The following is a 22931-nucleotide window of genomic DNA, read 5'->3' on the forward strand; positions in this document are numbered from 1 at the left end:
ACCAAGCCCCATCATCCGAGGAGCAGCTGGTGGTTTTGAACTTCTGACCTTGCAGTAAGCAGTTCAGTGCATAGCCATCTGAAACAGTATGATGGACGAGCCCCAGCCTGACCTTAAGGGATCCAAGTTCCCATCTTTCCCTATGGTATTTACTTTCATAGACCACTCCCGCCCCAGCCCAGAGGGGGAAGAGTGTTGAGCAGACGGCTGCTGGGCACCAGGCTGAAGCACCAGGCCAGTGCTGGCTGAGAAACCAGACAGCACCTTCTTCACGGGCACCGGGCTTTGGTTTACGTCTCTCTGCAGTGCGCTGGTTCAGGCTGCTTAAAGGGCAATGTCCCGCTTCTGGGGCAAAGGTCACCTCCAAAATGGCAAGGGGGCAAGAGGTTCCCCGACAGTGTTCTCTTCTGTCTCCCTCCTGCTTCTCGTTCTCCTCCCAGGTGGGCCTGTCCCTCTGCTGATTTCCTCTTTCCCTCTCCTCTCCCCACCTTCCTGTGCTAGGCGGTGTGTGCACGCATCTGTCTGTCTTCCTCCCCCTGCACGTCTGCACGTGTATTTCCTGCCTCTCTCCTCACCCACTTGCTTTCTGGGGCTCAGGAGACATAGTGTCTTGCCTGGCACCACCCTACACTGGCTGTGTGGTTACGGCGAAGCCCCTTGACATCTCTGAACCTCCATTTCTTCAGCTGTATCGCAGATGAACCCCCAGGGGTCTGTCCGTCTGTCGCAATGCCGTGGCGTGTGTGTGGCTGTGGTGCTGGAAGCTATGTCACTGGCATTTCAAATGCCAGCAGGGTCACTTCACTGTGCTGATGCATAACGTGTACATCAAGAGGCAGGTGTGCAAACAGAACAAGGACATCCTGTATGGGTTAGCATCAGTATGCCCCTTGCGCCTTGCAGTTGTGTCCTCACTATACGCGGTCAACCTGTACGCTGAGCAAATCTTCAGAGAGGCTGGATTACATGGTGTCAGGAAGGGAGGAAGGCTTCTGAACAGCCTGTGGCATGCAGATGACACAGCCTTGCTTGCTGAAAGCGAGGAGGACTGGACGCACCTGCTGATGACCATCAAGGACTGCAGCCCTCAATATGGATGGCAACTCGATGTAAAGAAGACCCAAACCCTCACAACAGGACCCACAGGTAACTGACAAACGATTGCAGTCGTCAAGGATTTCCTCATGCTCGGATCCAGTCAGTACTCAGGGAAGCAGCAGTCAGAGATGAAATAACCCACTGCTCCGGCCAAAGCTGCTGCACACAACGCCGCTCGAGTATGGAAAAGCAGAGAGATTACTTCAGGGACTAAGGTGCCACACCTGACCCAAGCCAGGGTATTTTCCATTGCCTTCTATGTAAATGAAAACTGGATACTGAACATTGAAGACCAAAGAGGTCATCGATGCATCTGACTTGTGGCGCCGGAGAAGAATATTGGGAGCACAATTAAATGGACAAACCAATCTGCCTTGGAAGAAGCACGGCCAGAGTGCGCCTTAGCGGCAAGGATGATAAGACTTCATCTTATAGCCTTTGGACATGTTGTCAGGAGAGACCAGTCCCTGGTAAAGTGGAGGGACAGCGAGAATGAAGAAGGCGCTCCGCCAGACGGACGGGCACACTGGCTGCAACAAAGGGCCCAAGGACAGAAACAATCGTGAGGAAGGCCCAGGGCAGAGCAGCGTTCCATTCTGTGTGTGCAGGGTCCGACTCGATGACCAACAACAACAACAACAACAACAATATAGTAGACTAGACTGGGTGCTCTTTCAGCCCTTTGGTATTGTTTAAAGACAAAACACCTCCAATGCACAGCTGCTGAGTTGATTCTGATTCGCAGGGACCCTGTGGCCAGGGGCGAACCGGCCCTGTGCGTTTCTGAGACTGGGGAGTAGCTGGTGGTTTTGAATTGCTGTTCTTGCAGTGGGCAGCCCCACACGAAGCCACTGTGGCACGGAGCTAAGATGAAAAACAACCTTACAGCTCTCGCTGAATAAAACGAAACCCGCAGGACTACAAAGCCTTCCAGTTGGTAGACACCAGAGAATCATGGAGGGAGGTCCCTGCGATAGGTAGATCTGTTGTGCCAGCCTGGCCAATGAACACACGTGGGATTAATTGAAGGGCGGAGAGTTAAATGGCTCATCAAGGCTCGCCTCTTGTCTCTTGCTCTTTGATGATCAGACCAGTGTGCGGCTGTTTTAGCTGGTTCTCTGCCTCAATTTGCAAGCTACGCTACCTGTGGGCCACCTAACCTGTGGACTGTGTCGCTGTAGTTTGAGGTTCCTTCAAGACCAGCTCCGCCATGCTACTGGAGTATACATCTCTTGAGCTGGGGACTGTTGGACTCTGTCGCCTGGCTGACTGTTGGTGACCTGCCTTGCTGTTTGCTGCCTGTGGCCGGAGAGCCTGAATTGCTCTACAGAGGACTACCCGGTAGCCCTCAAGATTTGAAGGCCTGCCAGTGTATTAGCTGTCTCATGGAAGTGAGTTGCACTGAGCCATCTGTGCATAGATTAACTGTTTGTTTCTTCGTTAATCTATATTAATATATATAAAATCAGTAGTGTCCTGGTTTTGTTTCTCTAGAGAACCCTGTCTAACACAGTCCCCAATGACACAAGCGCCAGGGGGCGCCCGAGTACCACATAACAACCCAGCTACTAGGGATAGGCTTTACTGTGTGCCAGGCAGGTCATCTGGTCCTATGAGATAGGAACTATTATCACCCCGGCTTTAAAAGCGAAGAAACTAAAGGTCAAGTGACTTGCCTAAGGCCATACAACCAAGACATGTCAGAGCAGGAATTGAACTCAGGCTGTCTGACTGAAGCGTGCTCAGGCTCTAACCTGAAATTTTTACATCGCATGAGTTGTGGGTGGACACGCTAAGCCTCCCACCAGGGCCACTGCGTGGATCTCAGCATGTGCTCAGCGTCTTCGGGTCAATCAATTCTCTCCTGCACGACGCCAGGTCCGACTTCTGCTCATGTTTGGCTGTAGTTCTATGGATACTCCCTGCAAGATGGCTGGTGTGCTTCAGTACAATTGTTCCTTTTCAAATATGTATGTCTTAGGCTATTCTGACTATAAACTAAGGTTCTTGCATGAGCCTAGCGTGGCCCCAGGGCTACTGTCGAAGCTGGAGCCCACTGGATAACCAATGAGCGTCTGGATGCTTCCAGGGGGCACTGAGGATGTGCCCTGTGTGGGCTCAAGAGAGCTGGACCCCCAGGACTTCTCACCACAGTTCCCACTGGGAAGATGCCTAATACTCACCAGGTTGGGAGGAAGGATTACATGGCATTCACTTCACAGGAGCAGACATGGAGGGTCCCCCCAAAGGTAAAGAAACAAAAACCAAACTCACTGCCATGAGTCACTGCTGACTTACAGACTCTGCAGGACAGGGGGAAAGGCCCCTGAGAATGTCCAGGCGAGAAGGAAACTAACTCTTTCCCGGAGTAGAAAGCTCCGCTTTCTCCAGCAGAGGAGCTTGTGGTTCCATACTGCTAACCTTTCAGTTAGCAGCCTAATGTGTAACCGCTAGGCCACCAGGGTTCCTCCCCACAAAGGGAACTGCAGCTCAAGTCAGCAAACAGGAAGAGAATCCAGCTTCGGACCAACACAGCTTGGAGCTACACGTGGGGCACAGCTGCTTGTCTCAATGAGATGCTGGAATGGAGACATGTAGAAACAATAACAAAACCCCACAACTATCATGTCAGTTCCAAGGTGAAAGTGCTACTATTGAGATGGGCGGATAGAAGGATGGATGGATGCACGGATGGCTGTGGGAACACAGTCCTGCAGCTGGGGCAGCCGTACAGCTAGGAGGCAGGAGATCAAAGACTAAGCCCCTCACCAGTCCCTGGGTGGATTAAGCACCACCTCAGATGCCTGTCAGGTGCCCATGGCTGTTTGGGTGGCGAGTGTGCAATTAAGGCGCTCCCTAGTTTAGGCTGCACTTATTTTTCTGTATTTTTGTATGAGTGAGTCCGATACCGGCTGAGCGAGCGGGCCGAGTAAATGAAAGCCATCCCCGAAAGAAGGCAACCCGGAAAATGCAATTCTCATGGACTTACCAGCCCCCAGCCCTACACACCCTATGATCTCCCGCTTGCTTTTTGTTCGACCAACAATGTGATTCTGACAGGAAAGACCAACTGACCGCGTTTCAACTCCAGAAAGCTCTCCTCTTTAAGAGCAGGCTGCGGCTGGCTGCGGCTGCTTGATTCCATGTGCGCTTGGTGATGCAGCCGTGTTGGTGGGTGCAGGAGAGCCTGATAACGGCAGTTCCTAGATAGTCCAGTGGGGACGCTGAGGTCCCCACGTGGAAGAAAGCCTTTCACAGCTCCAGGCCGTTGCTCCGCACCCCTTGATGCCAGGCAAACAGCACCAATTAGAAGCACCAGCACACACCCATTGTCGTCTACCGGATGCCCATCCATGGCCCTTCAAGACAGGGGCAGAAGCCCCCTGCGTTTTCTAAGGCTGTGCCCCCCCCCCCCCGCCGGGAGCACCTGGTGTGCTCCAAGGATGTGTCTCTCTGGTTAGCAACAGCAGCCCCCTGATTAACACCTGGGCTACCAGGCTCCCTGCCTGGTCAGCACGGATGATGAGTAGCGACAGGCGGGGAGACAGCAGGGCCCAACGATCTGTGCTCTCCCACCTCCTGGAGTCACAGAGGGGTCACAGAGCTGGCACCGGGCCCTCTTCTGTGCCTTCCGAGCGCAGCTGGCTCACTCTGTCTCAAGTCACAGATGGGCTTGGGGGCACTCCAGGGCTCACCGGTGATCGATTCATCTGGAAGGCTCCAGATGGCAGGAGCAGGCAGCGGACAACTGCCCCTCTTCTCCCAGTGGGTCCCCAATAGCCTCTGAGCACAAACCCTGGAGCAGCCTGTCCTGAGGCTGAGGTGTCACCTCTGAGGACCCAATCCCAGCTCAGTCAACAGTCTCAGGGCATCCAGGGGAGGGGAATGAGTTGGAGAGTCACCAGGATGCCTATCCAGTCATGGGGGGAGGCGGGAAAGGCAAGCACCCCCACCCCCCACCCCCCGCCCCAATCCTGCTCCACTACTGTTTCGGCTCTCGAGTTTCCATGGAAGAGTGAGGCAATGTTGCTGTACAGGACTAGCCCTGAGGTCCTGTGATGTGGAGGGGTTGGAATGGTGGCGTCTCCCCAACAGGGAGAAGAGCCCCCAGGAGACGCATGCACAGAAGTACATGGGGGGGCGGGGCTACTGCATCTGAAAGAGTGTTTGTTCATGGCAAGTTGTCCCTTTAGGGCCAGAGACGTAGCCATTTCTGCGTTGTTCACAGTGGCAGGGAAAGCTACGACAGGGATAGGAAAGCAAAGAGAGAGATGACGCCCAAGGTAACCTCCATGACAGGACCCACCGTGAACCAGAGCCCCGTTTCCAGTCTCATCTCCCAAGGACAACTGCCATAAGGCTCGGAACTCCCCACCCAAGCGTGGCAAGCCCCCTGCCTCCCCAACATTCGATGAGGGGGAGGGGGTGTTTCCAACTCCACTGTCTCAGCCAAGGCTCAGCTCTCCAAGCCAAAGAACAGTGATTCACCTGACGGCAAGGCATATTGCCACGCCTCAGAGTCTCCTTTTGACGAGAAGGCCCAGTCTCTAATGCTGCTTGGGGGGAGGGCGCTGGTTGGGGAGAAGCAGGCCCCGAATCAATCTGGTCGGATGTTTTCATTTTGCTGGAGAGGGTGCTGGGGGCTGAATTACCCTCCTTCCTGCCCTAGCTCCAGGCTTCCCCAGCCCGATGGTCACTTAGCTCAGGGCCTAGAACTTGCCCCCGCCCAGGCAGGCAGGTGGTGGATAGGTAGAGCGGAAGCAGAGCCCTTACCTGCTGGACATCCTGCTGGAAGACACAGAGCTGCAGCCGCTGGTGGAGCCGCACCTTGCGGTGCTGCCAGATGCTCTCGAGCCGCCGCTGGTGGTGCAGCACCTCGTGCACCACGTCCAGCACCTGGTGCACCGCCTTGGAGTAATTGGCCGTGGCTGTGAGGGACTCGGAGTTCCCGGGGCTCAGGGGACGCTGCAGCACATCCAGCAGGGCTTTGCCATCCTGGCTGACCTGCAGAAAGAAGAGAGGCCTGTTCTAGGGCTGGGCCAGGCAGGGCGCAGAGGGACCAGGGGCAGCAGCCCTAGGTGACTGCAGGAGTCCCCAGGCCCCTGGTTCCCGGGGCATGCCAACCCACCAGAGCTGCTTAGGTGGCTGGCTCACAGCTCAGGAGAAGGCAAGCATCCCGGAGAGCTGGGACCTGGGCTCAGAAGGGATGCAGTCCGTCTGCCCCTAGGTGTGCAAAGAAGGAGCTGCGGAAGTGCCCACCCACTGCCTGCGGGGCTCTTCCATCCCTGTCTCTGCTCTCATGAACTTTGGCTTCATGAGCAGGGACTTTTTTATCTTCTTAAAAACAAGAATAAATTCTAAAATGGGTCAAAAGGGAGATCAAATGATCCGGTGTTACATTTCAACATCATTACAACTGCCATAATCGAGTTCCCAGTATTCTCTGTCTGACAGCAAGGCTGTCCCATCCTCAACTATGGTTAGCGGGGGTCCACGTCCACGGGAGGTGTAATCCATGTAGGGACCCTCAGAATGGACTTGGGGCTGCCATTGTCACACATAGCCTTTTGTAAATCGAGGGCTCACAATTTAAGCTCTGACACCATTCCCTCATTTGGATTTGGATTTTGTTATCTATCGTCCTTGGATCACACAGGGTGGTGTGCTTCTTCCTTGTGAATTGAGTGGAAGCCTTACTAAGGGGGCTCCTTATTTGAAGACAGGCCCTTAAGACCAAGATGCTACTCTTTCTGATAGCCGGACACCACCTGTTTTCTTCAACACACTTTGCTGTAGCACCCATATCTTCAGTGATCTCTTAATGAAGCATTGAGTATTGAGCATATTGTAAGAATGAACTGTTCTTAGATTGGGGCTAGATTGAAGTGCCGGCCTAAACTCCTTTCAGCCACCGGTGGTTTACAGAGCTCTCTGGTTCACTTTAGAGGTCTCATTATCGTCTTATGACAGAGAACATTATCCATTATCTCCCTGGAGCATAAGGTAATTCTAATGATAGTGTCATTAATTTATCCAACTGTAAAGACTTTAACACACTGTTGAGAAAGGGGAGTTATACAAGCACAGAGCAGCACTGCACTGCAATCCAAGAACTGTTCACTTGTACAGATTAAACTCTTCAGTGCCCATGGGCATGGTTGGTTATAGGGCAGAGTGGGGACTTCTCCACCTCTCTCTCACCAATGCCTCTGGCAACCCCACACGGTGGAGTACAATGGCCTCCTAGTGTTCCCTAGGTTACAAGTCTTTGTAGAAGCAAACTGCCTCCCTTTCTCCTGTGGAGAGGGCAAGTGGGTTTGAACTTGCAGTTGGCAGTCCAACGTTTAACCTATAGTTCCAAGACACATAGTAGGTGCTTGGTAAATGACTCACCAACTGGGCCAGGCAGGAGCACTTTATTTCTCAGGAATGACATTCGGACAAAACCCCCACCTTAACCCCTCTCCCTCCTTTCTCTTCACCTTGGCGACTGGGTTCCACACTTCTTGGTGCGTGACCAGAGGCACATTACATAGTCTCTTTGGGCTTCAGTGTCCTCCTCTGTGAAATGAGGGTAATCACAGTACAGGCCTCGCAGAGCAGTGGTCAGGATTCCGTGAGCTGGTACATGCATAACCCACTGCCAGTCGATTCGGCCGTGCAGCAGCCCTTTCCAAGACTGGACAGCTTGATCCACCTGACGGCCTCCTCCTTCTCCCACGGAGAACCCCCGGGCTCCATAACCACATGCGTAGTGCTTCGAAGAGGCACGTGGTGGGGTCCTCATCACCACTCATTTCTCTGTCTTCTTTATTTTCTTGCCACATTCTGTCTTCCTTATCGCCTCCCCCCTTTTATTTATTTTTTACTTCTTGCAAGATGGGAGGTAAGATGGCAGACTTCTTCCTCAAGGATGTTGAGACTGACAACTTCCAGAGACACAAGAATAATGGCAGGATTCTGTCTCCACTCCCCAAACCTTCCGGTCAGATGAAGGGTCCAGGTCCAGAACAAACCTCCTCCCTCCTTTTAAAATCTCCTCTCTGACCCTCTTCTTTCTACCAAAGAGCAGCAACATTGCCCATCCCTCTTGAATATGCAGAGCGAGGGAGGACTGCTCATTGGGGACACATCACCTATGCTCTGGTATGTCTTCTATGTCTCCAGCATCCACTGTGCTGGGGGCAGTGCGGTGGTCCTCCTTGGCCTTCCACTCATTGGGTCCCTGGCACAAGTACCAGCACCAATAATTTGCGAGCATGGCATTGCATAATCCATACCCGTGGTCCTAGTGTGTTTCTAAGAGTGCCCAGGAGGGATGCATCCCTAGGGAGGCAATGGGCTTCTTAAGACCCCACATTACCCTGCTTGACAATGAAATCAAAGTTATGTTACAGTTGAGACAGTCTTCTTTTCCTACCAGAAAACTGGGGAGGGGAGTGTGCCTCCACCTCCACCCTTAGGACAATGAAGGGGGAGCTGCTCTGTGTGTCTGGCTTACAGCCTCCCCTCCCCATTCCTGCGGCTCCTGTGAAGCGCTCCATTGGGGAGTGGTTCAAGGACATAGACTCAGCTTTTAGTCTTCCTGCTTGGGGTTGGGTGGGGGGCAGCAGAAGCTTTGGCAAGGCTGAGTGGCAGTGGAGAGGCGAGCTGGGGTAGGCTGAGACTGAGGCAGGAGGGGAAGCCTGGCTGGAGCAGCATGACCAGTTTAGGTGCCCACTGCCTCCTGCCCAAGCGATTTATTTATTGCCACAGGATGGGGGGGGAGGAGTGGCATAGACTTTAATAAAACAAGTGTCCACAGCTGAAACCCAGGAGAACACGGGATTAGAGAAAGGACTGTCTTTTGCTCCATGCTCTGTCCAGGGCAGAGTGATCAGGAACGGAGGGCCACATTTTAGAAATCCCATCAACAAGAGTTCCAGTTTTCTGCCCCTGTTTCCATATCTACAGCTGGTGAAGCACCGTGTGCTGGACAGCAAAGGACCTGACTCAACACGGGTAAGGACTGGGAATGGGGAGAAACATTGTCTTGTATATACTTATATTGATACTGACACCCCATGATGAGATGCAATACGTCTACTTCTTCCTATTTCACATGGAGTGGACTGAAGAGATTCTTGACTCATGCATGGGTAAATGGAAAGTTCTGGTCTGAGAGAGAAGTCCTTGGAGCAGTGGTGTCTGTGTTGGCGAGATCAGACTCAGCTGCAAGTCGTCCTGCAGGCTTCGGATCATGACAGAGCCTCCTGGCACTTGTCAGCCCTTACCACAGCCAAGTGGATTACGTAAGCAATGTCTTTATGACCTGTAACCCACCCTCTGAGGCTGATGCTCGCTCTCTCTTTCACTTCACCGAAGACAAACCCTGGGGCTGGGGCTGGCCAAGTACCTTGCCAGAGTGAAGAGAGGAGCTAGGATCCAAACTCAGTTTGGATTGAGGCAAAACCCCTCTTCTGACCTTGAAGACACTGATTCTTAGACACTTGGACTGCTGGGTGCATGAGTCAACCAGGCGCAGGGTAAAATGCAGGTTTCAGATCTTCCTGTGTGCTATTCTGAGTCAGTCAGGGGTGGGGCTCTGTAGCAGGTGGGTCTGGGGCAGGTGCTCCGGGAGACTGCTTTGAGCAACACAGCCCTGATTGACCTTGCTCAGAGGAAACCTGCAGGCCGGCATTCCCTCCGACCCTGAGCAAAGTGGCTCCCTTAACCAGCCCATTCGTATTATAGTCCGCCTCCTGCTTGCTGCTCCCCTCAGAATCCACACCCAGGTAGTGAACCGTGTGTGTGTGTGTGTGTGTGTGTGTGTGTGTGTGTGTGTGTGTGTGTGGTCTGAGGAGATGCACCTAGGTGGCCCATTACTTTAAAGAAACATCAAGACATTTCCCCCCTTGATTTGTCCCTACCCTCTCCACCCTCCTGGCTCTGACTCTCTCAGGAGTCTCTCAGGTCCCTCCGCAGCCGTGGCGCTTTCTCATTCACTGCTGCAGGCACGTGTCTCCACCCAGGGGTTCCCTTCAGTCCCTCTACTGCGAAAATCAAAACTTTTTGATGGGGCACCTCATTAAAGGGGCGCACCCCTGCTCACCATGCAGAGCAATCTCTAGAGGAGTACCCCTGTGCTCTTAAAGAAAGCCCTCCCCTAGGGGAGTGTCTAAACCAGTGGTTCTCTGCCTTCCTAATCCCACCACCCTTCCACATAGTTCTTCATGCTGTGGGACCCCCAACCGTAAAATTATGTTCCTTGTTATTTCATAACTGTCATTTTGCTACTGTTATGAACTGTCATGTAAATATCTGATATGCAGGATGTATTTTCATTGTTACAAATGGAACATCATTAACGCACAGTGATGAATCACAAAACAATATGTCATTATATGTCGTGAAATATTTATTTCTAATTACAAATAAATGAACTTTTGTCTTGAAGCATGGTGTAGCATGGGTAACAGTCTTCACACAGGGTACTCAAATGTGGGTGTATCTGCATGTAGATGGACCCGACTGGAGACGGATAGAGGAGCGGTGTCTCGGTTCCTGAGACCATGAGAAAGATGTGCTTTCCGATAGTCTTAGGCGACCCCTGTGAAAGGGTCGTTTGACCCCAAAGGGGTCTCGACCCATAGGTTGAGAACCGCTGGTCTAAACCTTCACTTCCACGGAGGTGCACACGCCAAGGAGGTGCCATGATTCTTTCGGCTGCCGGGCTGGCTCAGGACAGGACAGACATCTCTGAAGGAAGAGGGCCCTCTCTTCTCCTTAGCTCAGCAGCCCAGAGGGCTTCCACCTCCCACCCCTGCTGGGACACCTGGCTGCCCTCTGGGGTCTCACCTCCGTGTAGGCCTGGGTCACTTGCTCGTACAAGGTTTGGTGGTGGTGGATCGCCAGCTCCAGGTCCTGCATCTCGGATGGCAGGCCACCTTCGCTGCACATCTTGCACCAGGCGTCCACGCCCGACAAGAACTGAAAGGAGAGGTGGGGGTCAGTGTGGGTGGTGGTTGGTTACCTAGGACACGGAGGGTCAGGCATGTTGGGGAGAAGCATCGGGATCTCTGGAAGCCGGGGGAGCCCGGATCATCCTTGACGTCTCTGAACAACAAGCCCAGTAAGAAGCAGGGCTGAGGTCCCTCTTTAGGTGTGGTTTCCACACACAGGGATGACTGTTAGGAACCTACCGGGTGTGGGAATCACCCCTCCACCCCCCAAGTGCTGGTGTGGAAACATCTCACTGGGATGCACGAGGCCCCCTCCGCCACCACACCCCGGCCATGAGCCTGTGCTTGTGCACAGGATGCGTACGTAGCTCTAACGGAAGCGCATGTGTGTGTTAAGCTGTGGAGTGTAATTAAGAGCTTGCTGCATGCAGAACCATTAGGAACCCAGAGCCGGCCCCACAGGGGGTGTAGAACTCCCAGGGCTGGGTCAATCTCCCTAGGATAGACTCAGGGAGAGGCAGCAGGATGACAGGCATGTGTGGCTCCTGGGGAATGATAGGTCGGGCTGGAGCCTGGCCGACGTGAAGGTAGATCAGAAGTAGAATGAACAACTGGAAGACCCAGCGTCTCCACGCACAAAGGGAGAGCTAACTGAAATCACGCAGGTTTATTGGGTGGAAAAACATACCTCTTGAAATGCAAATAATTCTTCGCCCAACAGCCTGAAATGGGTCTGTGTGACTCGGCTTGCCTGGTGCACAGCCCCATCTACGTTAATTGCCTAAATACCTTTCTCGTCCATTTCCTACCACAGCCCCTGGGAGGACAATAAAGGGCTGCCTACATAAATACAGGGAAAATCGCCTTGAACGAAGCTCTCCCAAGTGACAAAGAGGCACGGTTTATAGATTCCCCTAAAAGGCTGGTCATACCTGCAGAAATGACATGAAAAACTGAATACGCACACAATTTCTTCTTCCCCAAACTCATCCAAGCCAGGCAGCATCAAAAGTGGGCTCCTTCCATTCCCTTGGCCTACCACTGCACTTTCCTCTGCCACGGCTGGAGTCACTTCCAAGCGGTCCGGCCCTGCCTGCTGGCTTTGGTGGTCCCAGAGTTTCCCATCTACATGTTTTTATCCCACGAGGTCATCTCCCAGCAATTCTCGAACAGCTCAGGGCTGCCACCCTGGGTGTTCCCTAACCCCTCGGAGGCATCTGTGTCCTGCTGGCAGCTGAACGCAGCTCACGGTCTTGTGTCAAGTGTGGGGTGTGTGCCTCCCTGAGCTCTTTGGGTTTCTCTGCGGAACACCGTCAGGAGGATCCCACCAGACAGCCAGCTAAGGGAGCCGGCCAGACCCAGATGAGGGAAGCACAGCGTCTTCCTTCCCATCTGTGCAAACGTGGGACAGTGGTGGGGAGAACGGGAGAGAAATCAATGTACCCACTTTGCCATGAATGAACCGGTCGCATCGGTCACCACCGGCGCCTTCTCTGAAAGAAGACAATCCAACTGGATCCCTTTCAGTGGAAGGACTGTGCTTGGCTTGTGTCTCGGGAGCTCAGTCTGTGGGGGGAGTTCCCAGGCGGGAGTAGACACAAATGGAGGAAACACAAAGATGTCCACACTACACAGCACTGGAAACAATGCCCCCAGGAATTGCTCTTGCCATGTAACCAGGGCACACCACCACGACCTTGGAAGAGCCCTGTGAGGTTTAGGTTGTGGTGGTTGTGTTGGGTACCTTCCAGTCAAGGCCGACCCATGGAGCCCAATACCACGAAGTAGAACGGCCCCATCCCATTTTCCAGGCTACAATCAATCTTCATGGCCACATCTCCTACAAGGGGCTGGTGGGCTTGAATGGCCCATCTTTTGTTAGCAGCCAAGCATCGCCATTTTGCCACCAGGACTCACTGAGGCCCCATCAGGGAGGAGGAACCAGGCTGAGATTGGTGAAGTGACTTGCCTAAGAAACTAGTCAATACTGGGTGGGGCTTAGATCCCACATGCCACGGTCTGTGTTGCAGTGGCTAGCAGAGCAAGAGATGGCAGGTTAAACCTGGGGCCCATCTCTCCATGATCTGAAGTTACCCGAAGTGTGATTCAGAGAAAAGAGTTCGGAGGGTAAGACTTTAATGGTAGACACCTGGAGTGAAATCCCAGCTGTTCATAGACTAACTATGTGATTTTAGATTTTAGCTGTGTGATGATTAACAACCTGCATATCACACACACGTACACATACACACATATACAATGATACGTTTTACTGGTATAAAGGACATGTAGCACAAAATCTACAAAGAGTCAATTTCACACGGCTAGTGGAGCCTCATAGGGCGGCCTGGTGGATTTTCATTTACGTCGTATGAACACCACAGCCACCTCTGGTGACACAGTACCAGTGGGCATATTCTGACACTACCGTGGGGGGACGGTGGGCATTAAGGGTGTCAAGGTGAAAAATCTGAAGGCTTCTGTGAGAGCACCCTTCTCTGGGCAGGGATGGAGGTGACTGCTGACCTTCCTCGCGGTTATGAGCACTGGCAGCAGAGAATGCCTCCTCAATGTGTGGGCCACAGCTACAGACAGGACAGACTGTCAGCTTTAAAACACTGTCACCATCACTCTGTTGAGACTCTAGATCGTCAGTAAAATGGCCAATCAAGCCCTGGTTTGCTAGGGAAGGAATAGGGTCCCCTCTGCCACATCCCATCAATGAAAAGAAGCTGACGGACGCAGAGAGCAGGAGACTCAAAGCCCAGACTCTGCCATCGAGCCAACGCTGACTCACAGCCACCCCGTGGGTTTCCGAGACTGTCACTGTTTACAGGAGTAGAAAGCCCAGGCTTTCTCCCTTGGAGCTGCTGGTGGTTTTGAACTGTTGACCATGCAGATCACAGCCCAATGCAGAACCACTACATCACCAGTACTGTAGACGGCAATAAAATAGAGTCAAATACTCAGGACTATGAGAACATAGTGAGGCTCCCCGTTTGAATGCACCCAGAGGTGCTTCGTTCCACAGGAGAGCTGCTTCTTAAAAGTCACACACTCGGGCGCCCTCAGGACCAGTTAGTTCTACTTTCACACACTAGGTTGCTACCAGTTGGAATCCACTTGACAGCCACGAACAACAACAAAATAAAAACTCAAGATGCCTGGCAAACACTTACAACTGGCCCTTCATGAGCTCACAGGCGCCAGCACTCACACCCCATCAGGCATTGAGTAGGCCACGAACCTCCGTACAGTGGGCTAGCAAGATCTCAGAGTGTGGCCTCACAGGACCGGGCAACGATGACTGTTTCCATCCACCATGTGACTCACTACATGATTAATACCAATGTCAAATGCTCATTTACGAGTTTTTCTTGTGTTGACGTTTTCATCCCTTTGGTCTGGGTTAAGGGAAATTAAACTGTGCGTACACAACAACAACAACAACACACACACACACACAGTAATCGGCCAAGCAGAACATATAGAGGCATGGTGCTCCTCTGGTTTGTATGCTAAGCAGAGTCACTAGAGCTGCCGATGGTTCTTTGTGTACCCGGGGCAGTGGAAGCGGCAGAATAGGGTCATGGCTGCAAGCCTTCAGCAGTGTCTGCAGTGTGCGGAGAGAGAGGGGGCCTCTCTGTAGAGCTGCGTGCACATTCTCCCGGCCGGTCCCTCAGACCCACCCTGCTTCCCGCCTGGCCTCACCTGCTCGGCCTTCTGGTGGAACACGGCAGACATGGCGAGGATGGTGCTGCGCTCGTCCAGGGCCGCGGCAAAGCTCTTCCACTCCTGGTCCAGCTGCGTGGAGATCTGCTTGATCTGCTGTGAGGCATAGTGGCCAGCCTCCGAGAGGCGGGAGGCCACCGACATGATGCGGTTGATGTTGACGTAGGCATTCTGGGAAGCAAGGAGAGGGAGCGCTCAGTGGGGCAGGCAGAGAGGGCATCTGTTAAGCATGGTGAGGCCAAAGAGAATATTTGTAGCAGGAGGCTGCCCCCAAACGAAACATTTGGGAGAAGCTGATGTAGACCAAGTATTTATATTCTTGGACCAAAGGGTGTCTTCCTCTAAGACCGAAGAGCTAGGCAGATAGGGGGCAGCAGTGGCAGCCTTTGATCCCGGGGGACTGGGATTGTTCCTGTGCTGTCAGTGTGTGGCCCCGCGATGCGCGTGGTCTGATCCAATGCTCGGAAACACCCACCCCCACCCGCCGCCATGTGGTCAATGCAAGGCGGCAGTGCTGTCAAGAGCTGCAGCCTGGCAGCAAAGGCGCTGGCTACAGCCAACGCTAAAGGAGATGAGTGTACACCTCTCAGTGAGGAAATTGTATGCCAGGGCACCTCGCTAGATCGGTGGGAGGATTCTCGCCTGAGTTCGATTCCTAGCCCATGCCCTCCATGCACAGCCACCACCCGTGTCGCCAGAGGCTTGCTCTTTGAAGTCAACAACGAACAGGCTTTAGTGGGGCTTTTGAATAAAGACTGACCAGGAAGAAAGGCCTGGTGAATTCTTTCAAAAACCATCGGGTGGAAAATGCTGGGGATTACAAGGGCTCCATTCACAGGTGAGCTGGGGATGGTGCAGGACTGGGCAGCTCTGTTGGTTTTGTGCGGGGTGGCCGTGAGTCCCAGGCCAACTAGATGGCAGCACAGGGCGGTGACGCTAGCCCAAGTACAGAGGACACTCTGGGCAGACGTGGCCCACAGCTCTGTGCCCCCCAAAGAGCTGGGGCCCCCTTGGCTTTCAGTAGGGGAGACGCAAAAATCAGTGAAAGCCACAGCAGTTCTTCGGGCTAAGATGTACAAGTTTCTGTTCAGGATGATTGAAATTTTGGAAATAGATCACTGTGCAGGCTGCGCACATTACAGACACCATGCCACAGATCTGTACTCTGAAAACATCTACGCCACTTAAGACTGAAGCCTGCGGAACCCTTTCCTATTGCTCTGCTTCATTAAGAGCATCGCCCTACCTGACCCTGAAAGTCCTATGAGGGTGCTTCAGAGACCCAGGGTGGGGGCTCCTGGTGACTCCCCTCATCTTGTGTTTTGTTCACATGCCTCCCCATCTCTGCTTGCAATTAGAAAGCCAGGGACAGGGCATTTTTCCCTACCGGTCCATCAGCAAACCCTCCAGGAAGGAACAAGACAAAAGAAAAACCCCACAGATACAAGCACGGGAGTGATGGCAGTTATTTTTAACCGCCACCTCCTATTAATTGTCGGAGGTGTCAAAACAATCAAGTAATACTGTGGCACCCACACTGTGCTTCTGTGAATCACAGAAACATGGGCCCCCAGAACGGCAGGGGGGGGGGTTAGGGGGAAGGCAGGCTGCTCAAGCAGTCCTTCCTTCTTTGTTTCAGATGCTCTCAGATAAGAACTATCCCCCAGACCTGGGGTTTCTGCATCACGGTTCTGCAAACTCAGGTGTCGATCATTAATGCTGGGGGAGGGGTGAGATTTAATGAAGGCTCTTTATTTTCTCTCTTTCCTCAATGGCCTCCATTGATCTGAGCTGTCCACAGCTGCCAAGCAAGCCACTGCAAACTGGGGTCAGGCTGATAGAGATCTCCCTTACTGAAGAGGTCTAGGTGGAAGTTGAAAAGGTTAACTGAAGTAAGTGCTGGAAACCAACCTGTCCCGATGCTGGGGATCCCCAGGGGTCACCTCTTTAGTCTGGCCTGAGGCCATTCTGGCATGAGCAGCTCCTTGGTGGAGCTAGAATCGTACTGGCTCCTATTATTTGATAATATCCAAAGATTCATCCCTGTTCTCCGAGTTAGGAGACAGATCCTAACTAAAAATTAAACTCTATTTATAGACCTGACAGAAAAATCAAACTCGGCACTTAAAAATAGAAGACAAGATGGGGGTGAGGGAGGAAGCATGGACAGATTTTAATAGTTGTCACTGTTAGGGGAATCACACTTGGACACCTTCCCCAAAGTGCCTGCTGCGTCACCGTGTTCGTCCGGGCTCCCTCCAGGCAGATCTGGAGACAATGGTTTGGGGACGGGTAGTTTATTTGGGGTCTGGCCCCCAGAAGTCCCGAGAGAAAGGTTGGAACGTTAAACAGGGAGAGGAGGGGAGTGAATGGAGTAGGTTAATAAGAGGTTACTGAGGGGAGCAACTGGGGTGCATCCCTTCTGGGGACACTAGAGCACATGCTGAGCTGGGGTGTTTGTGCAGGAAATCCCATGTAGTTTCACCTGGTCATCTTTGGGCATTTCCAGACAGACTCAGAGAGAGGCCAAGCTCACTGCTCAGGTAAAGGCAGAGACGAATCGTGGGCAGACACGTGGGTAGGCAGGGGAGCCATCTGCATGCAGACCACCCCCTCCCCAGGCTAACGAGATATGGGCGGGGCACTGGCAGCATCAATATAAATGTGTTTTTCTTAGCAGCCTTCCGATCTGAGTGCCCTCTGGTTATCCAGCTGGGTCTCAGGGTGCTGCCCCCCCCCCCGCCCTGGTGAGAAGCTTGTGTGCTTTGGTCAAGTGGAACACAAGAACAGCACCAAGAGCAGGGCATGCCCCTCCCTGTCCTTTGGCCCTCACAGCCCCACCCAGGGCACCTGGTTCCGCTCACACCCAGCTATGGGCCGCAGCAGCCACTGGAGAGGGTGACCGCCCTGTCACTCATTCCATTAGGTATGGAGAGTGGGCCAGGCTCTGTGCTTGGAGTTGGAGGGGATCCAGGAAGAATGAGAGAGGATTCCTGCCCATCCATCCCCAGGCTTCAGGGGCTAACAGCTAAGACTTCCGACAAGTCACAAATAACTGTAATTTAGAGCAAAACCAAGCAAGTACTTCCAGAGAGGGATAAGCAGCTGACTGGGCGTGTTCGGCGGGAAGAGGTCTGAGCAATGGCCAGGGATGGTGGGGAGGAGGGTTTCAAGTTCCCTTTAATTCTTGTTCGTGGGTATAATTGAACACTCAACCCAAGAGACCTCAGCTTCCATGCACGTTCTAGCGACAGGCCCAGTAAACACTTTCATGTTTCCTTTAGTAGTGGGCAGAGAAACGTCTAACTGAAATGAACGAACGATTCTGCTTCACAAAGGAAGCAGAGACAGTGCACTTCTCAAGAGCGGGGTAAATAGAATGCCGGCTCATGCATTTGCTCATTGTTTTCCTCTACCTGTCCCTTCTCAAGTGTATTAAAGCAGTGGAGCCCAGTCGTGTGGTCCAGGCTTATCTGCTGCTGCTTCAGTTTCCTTGCCCCGGGGCAAAGACAAAGGGGCAGAGAGCTTCTGAAGCACAGTTTGCCCCTGAGTACAAGAAAGACGGCCACAGTCCGAGGAGCAGAGAGCAATGGTGACAAAGGGCCAGATGACTTAAAAGGAGAGACTGAGCTGAAAGAGCTGGACCGGGTCTGAATGACTCAGGTGCTTAATCCTGGGGCAGGAATGAAATCTCACAGCCTTCGGTCCATGTATCCATGCTTCTGTGACACGGAGGCACATCTGTCCAGGGGACACAGTCAGCAGGGAGGGCCATTCTGACTCCGTAGGATTTGCAGCTTCTCCGCCACCCCTTTCCCTTTGGTCCGGTTCTCTGGGCTTCTTTGCTAGCCTGAGGGCCCCAGGATCCGCAGAGTGGTCCATCAGTCAAGGGCATCAAAGGACATTAGTCAGGAGACATAGGATCTGGTCTCAGCTTTGGCCCCAACTTACAATGGCATCTGACTGCTCTGCCCTTAGTGTTCTCATCCGTGAACGTGAGAGTTGGACTGCAGGGCCCAGAGGTTCACTGCCTGACTGAGTCACGTCCTTTTCCTAATCCAGGTCTGGAGGTGCGTTCTCTCTTTATGGCGGGCACTCAGACTGAGTGTAGCGAGACGTCTGGAGGCCACAGTTCTGTCTCAGGAAGCCACAGTGTCTCCCAGGAGGAGGTGGGACATAAAGTGAAGAAATCTGGGTAGCTGACATGTCAAGGGTCCAGGTGCAATAGATGGTTTTAAAAACAGAGGGCCATGACCTGATCCATACTCCGAAAAGACTGTCCCAGCTGCTCCACACTATAGGATGGCCAAGCGTGGTCCAAGCACGCACGGAGCCAGCCCACAGAGGGGGTGCTGCTAACCACGCGGGGCACATAGCCCAGCCCCACGGCTCCTCTATCAGCTCTGAGTGTGGGCGCCAAAGCTAGGGCTAGAGCTAGCCTCCAAGTCCCAAGGCCAGCAGCCCTCCTGCCATCTCAGCGGAGCTGCCCAGCATCCCTGGCTAGAAGCCAAGAACATCACTACAGTCTCGGGCTTGATGTATCTTCTTAAGCCCCGACTTCCAAGCTGCTTCACTAAAGTCACATCCCCATACACACATACGGTGCTCGTCAGAGCATCTCATAGGCCCAGATGTGACCACATTCTACTCCCGAGTGCAACAGGTCTGAAACACAGTCAGCGCCCCCATCCTCCCTTCAAAGCCTTACGCCTCTCATTTTTGTGAAAGAGAACAATGCATAGTTCTAGGAAAACCTCCTTGTCCAAAGCTCCTGCCCCCACTTGTGTTACCTCCATGTCCTTGGCTTATCGCTGCAGTCACTAATTGGAGATCTGCAGGGACCATCTCCTGGGTGGGTAGCCTCCTGCGGTGATTAACGGAAACCCATGGAGCAGACTGGTTCTCCAGAGAGAACCGCTCGGCAGGACCTTGAACAGTTTCTAGCCCTGACACGGGCTTTCCCTTGGAACCCAGTTCCTGGGTACCCCCCTTCTGGGTACAAGAACTCGCCAAGTTGCTTGCATGATCATGGCAAGTTCCCATCTAAAATAAACTAGCGATGCCTGCTCTCCAAACAAGTTCTCTGATGTGCTGCATTCTGAGAGAGACACAGGTTCTTCCAGAAATGAAGACTATCACAGGCTACAATTTTGGTCGCCCTAAACGCTGCGTCTGGGGCTGGTTGTCAGAGTAAAACATTGCCAGGTGTGTGTGTTCTTTGAATTCCACTCACTTCCTTCCAAAGGAAAAGAGACTGACTTGCCTTTCTGGCTGCTAAGGGAGCCCTAGTGGTATCGTGGTTGGGTCGAGAACCACAGGTCAGCTGTTCAAAACCACTAGGTACTCCTCTGTAGAAAGCCCCAGCTTTCTAATTCTAGAAAGAGGTACAGTCTTGGAAACCCACAGTGGCAGTTCTACCCTGTTTTATAGGGTTGGTATGAGTCAGAATCAAATTGATGGCAGCGAGTTTTTGGTAGGGTGTGTGTGTTAAGTGCCCATCCTCAATCAGAAACTCTTCCAGTGAGCTGCATGAGAAACCATAAAGCATGCGTCTGGTTGCCTACTATGTAACAGAAATAAACAAGTAGCATGCCTTCTCTGCCATCCAGTTCCAGCAGACTGGTTTTAAGGTCCCGAACCCAAGTTTCAGTAAAAAGCACAAGCACAAATCTATTAGTGATTCCAACCAGAGGCGAAGCAAGTAGCTGAGCATCTCGTGGCATTTCCCAGTGAACCCCCTGTGGTGGCACTGTCCCGGGAGGAGTCTGCTCCGGCAGCAGTGTCAAGTCCCAGCGGCCCGTGGTGCTTGCCAGGCCACTGCACTACGCTCCACCCCGGGAGCTAAGGGTCTGGGGTCTTGCCCTGTACGCAGGTCTTTTCTTGGGCCAAAGAGCTCTGGAATTCAGAATTAGCCAGCGACTCATGTTGTTAGCTATTCACTTGCAACACACTGTCCTTCCTTACCTGTTGGGAAAACAGGGGTCTCTGTCTCATGAGACAGCCACCTTGAAGCATCTCTATTGGCACGTGTGGCCCACACCCAGGACACCAGGCACGGGCACCTCTGCTCCGTATACATCAGAGACGGCAGGTCCTTCTCCTTACCGCTGGTTTCATTTCAGAAGGCACAGAACCCTCATTCCTGTGGTAGGGTGATTATGCCATTCTCTCAACAGAGGACATGGGGCCTTTATCATTGTTGTCCCACAGTGACATGACTCAGCTCTAGGTTTCTTGTCTTCATCTCCCAAGAGGCAGAGGGAAGCCATCTCAGAGCTATCTCACCTCTGTAGCAATGAATTCTGGGTGCATGGCTCTCATTCCATCCCAGTTAACTGGGCAATAGCTTGTAAGTTACAATTGAGAGAACAAAGTTGCCATCTGTATGTCAGATTGCCCAAGGATGTGAGGTAGGACCACCACTTAGTGGCCACTTTCCCAAAGGCACTCAGTCCTCCTGAGGAATCCTAGAGAATGGGGCCTCCAAATCTAAAAGTTAAGAGAATCAGCCCAAGGGCAAGCCAGGTATTCGTCAGCCATTCAGATCAAACAATGCTAAACCAAAAGCCAAATGAAAAGTACATAACAGTCAAGCCTCTGCTGAGAAGAGTATTATGCATAACAGAGAAATGTACCCAAATGTTAGCAGTTCCTGAATGTTTATGGGCACCTGACGTGCACAGTGGTGGGAGCATTTCATTGTTGCTAGCTTCTGCTCAGGCAGTCTCTGACTCACAATGACCTCTCAAGCACAACAGGACAGAAGGTTGCCCAGTCCCGTGCCATCCCCACGATGGGTTGCAGACTGGACCCCAGAGGTCTCTGGGGTTTTCCATGGCTCGCTCGTCACCAGGCTGCTCAAGGCTGTCTTAGTCTGGAGCACTGTTAAAGCCTGTTTAGCATCAGAACAGCAATGAAGCCTCCACTGGCCAACAGGTGACGGCCTGTAACTGAACCTGAACCTGAAGGGAGCACCTTTCTTCTTAGTTCTATTCTGTATCAAGAAAGGGGCAACTTTTCTTAAAAATCATTTTATTAGGGCTCATACAACTCTTATCACAATCCATACATACATCAATTGTGTAAAGCACATTTGTACATTCATTGTCCTTATCATTCTCAAAACATGTACTCTCCACTCAAGCCCCTGGCATCAGCCCCTCATTTTTAACCCCTCCCTTCCTGCTCCCCCCTCCCTCATGAACCCTTGATAATTTATAAATTATTATTTTGTCATATCTTACAATGTCCAACGTCTCCCTTCACCCACTTTTCTGTTGTCCGTCCCCCAGGGAGGAGGTTATATGTAGATCCTTGGTTCCCCACCTTTCAAAACCACCCTCCTGGTATCGCCACTCTCACCACTGGTCCTGAAGGGATCATCCGCCCTGGATTCCCTGTGTTTCCAGTTCCTATCTGTACCAGTGTCCATCCTCTGGCCTAGCTAGATTTGTAAGGTAGAATTGGGATCATGATAGTGGGGGGGGGGCTTTGCATTTACCCTGTTCCCCCAAAATAAGACAGTGTCTTATTTTCAGGGTATGCCTTATTTTTCCATGAAGAAGAATGTAGTATAGCTATTGTTTTATTAAAAGAGACCTCACACTTCCTGTCTGCTCCAGCTGCGCTGCAGCCAAAAGTGATCTGTGTGGTGCCGCCTACCACTACAGTCCAGAGTTATGGTAGCTTTTGTGGGGGGCTGATTTTGGGGGAGGTCTTATTCACGGGGGGATGCCTTATATTTCAGCGAGAGGCAAAACTTTAAGTAGGTCATATTTTCGGGGGATGCCTTACTTTCAGGGAAACAGGGTAGGAACTAGAGAAAAGTTGTATGTTTCATTGTTGCTACACTAAACCCTGACTGGCTTGTCTCCTCCCTATGACCCTTCTCTAAGGGGATGTCTAATTGTCTACAGATGGGCTTTGGGTTTCCACTCCGCATTTTCCCTCATTCACAATGATATGATTTTTTTGTTCAGATGACGCCTGATACCTGATCCCTTTGACACCTCCTGATTGCACAGGCTGGTGTGCATCTTCCATGTGGACTCTGTTACTTCTGAACTAAGTGGCCGCTTGTACCTTCAAGCCTTTAAGACCCCAGACGCTATATCTTTTGATTGCTAGGCACCATCAGCTTTCTTCACCCCATTTTCTTAT

At 52.3% G+C, this 22931-nt stretch overlaps 1 protein-coding gene across 4 annotated transcripts in view; it reads right to left on the reverse strand.

Annotated features, from left to right (window-relative positions):
- Positions 1 to 22931, reverse strand: part of KALRN (kalirin RhoGEF kinase) — a 727411-nt gene that overhangs the window by 375949 nt on the left and 328531 nt on the right. For all 4 annotated transcript variants that reach the window (XM_075556312.1, XM_075556314.1, XM_075556313.1 and 1 more), the window contains exons 7-9: positions 14751 to 14942; positions 10936 to 11067; positions 5872 to 6102 (exon numbers count right to left, since the gene is read on the reverse strand). In XM_075556312.1, coding sequence (XP_075412427.1) covers positions 5872 to 6102; positions 10936 to 11067; positions 14751 to 14942 — 555 coding nt within the window. The remainder of the gene's footprint in view (positions 1 to 5871; positions 6103 to 10935; positions 11068 to 14750; positions 14943 to 22931) is intronic.

This window comes from Tenrec ecaudatus, chromosome 8 (assembly GCF_050624435.1).
Source record: "Tenrec ecaudatus isolate mTenEca1 chromosome 8, mTenEca1.hap1, whole genome shotgun sequence".
Taxonomy (NCBI): Eukaryota; Metazoa; Chordata; class Mammalia; order Afrosoricida; family Tenrecidae; genus Tenrec; species Tenrec ecaudatus.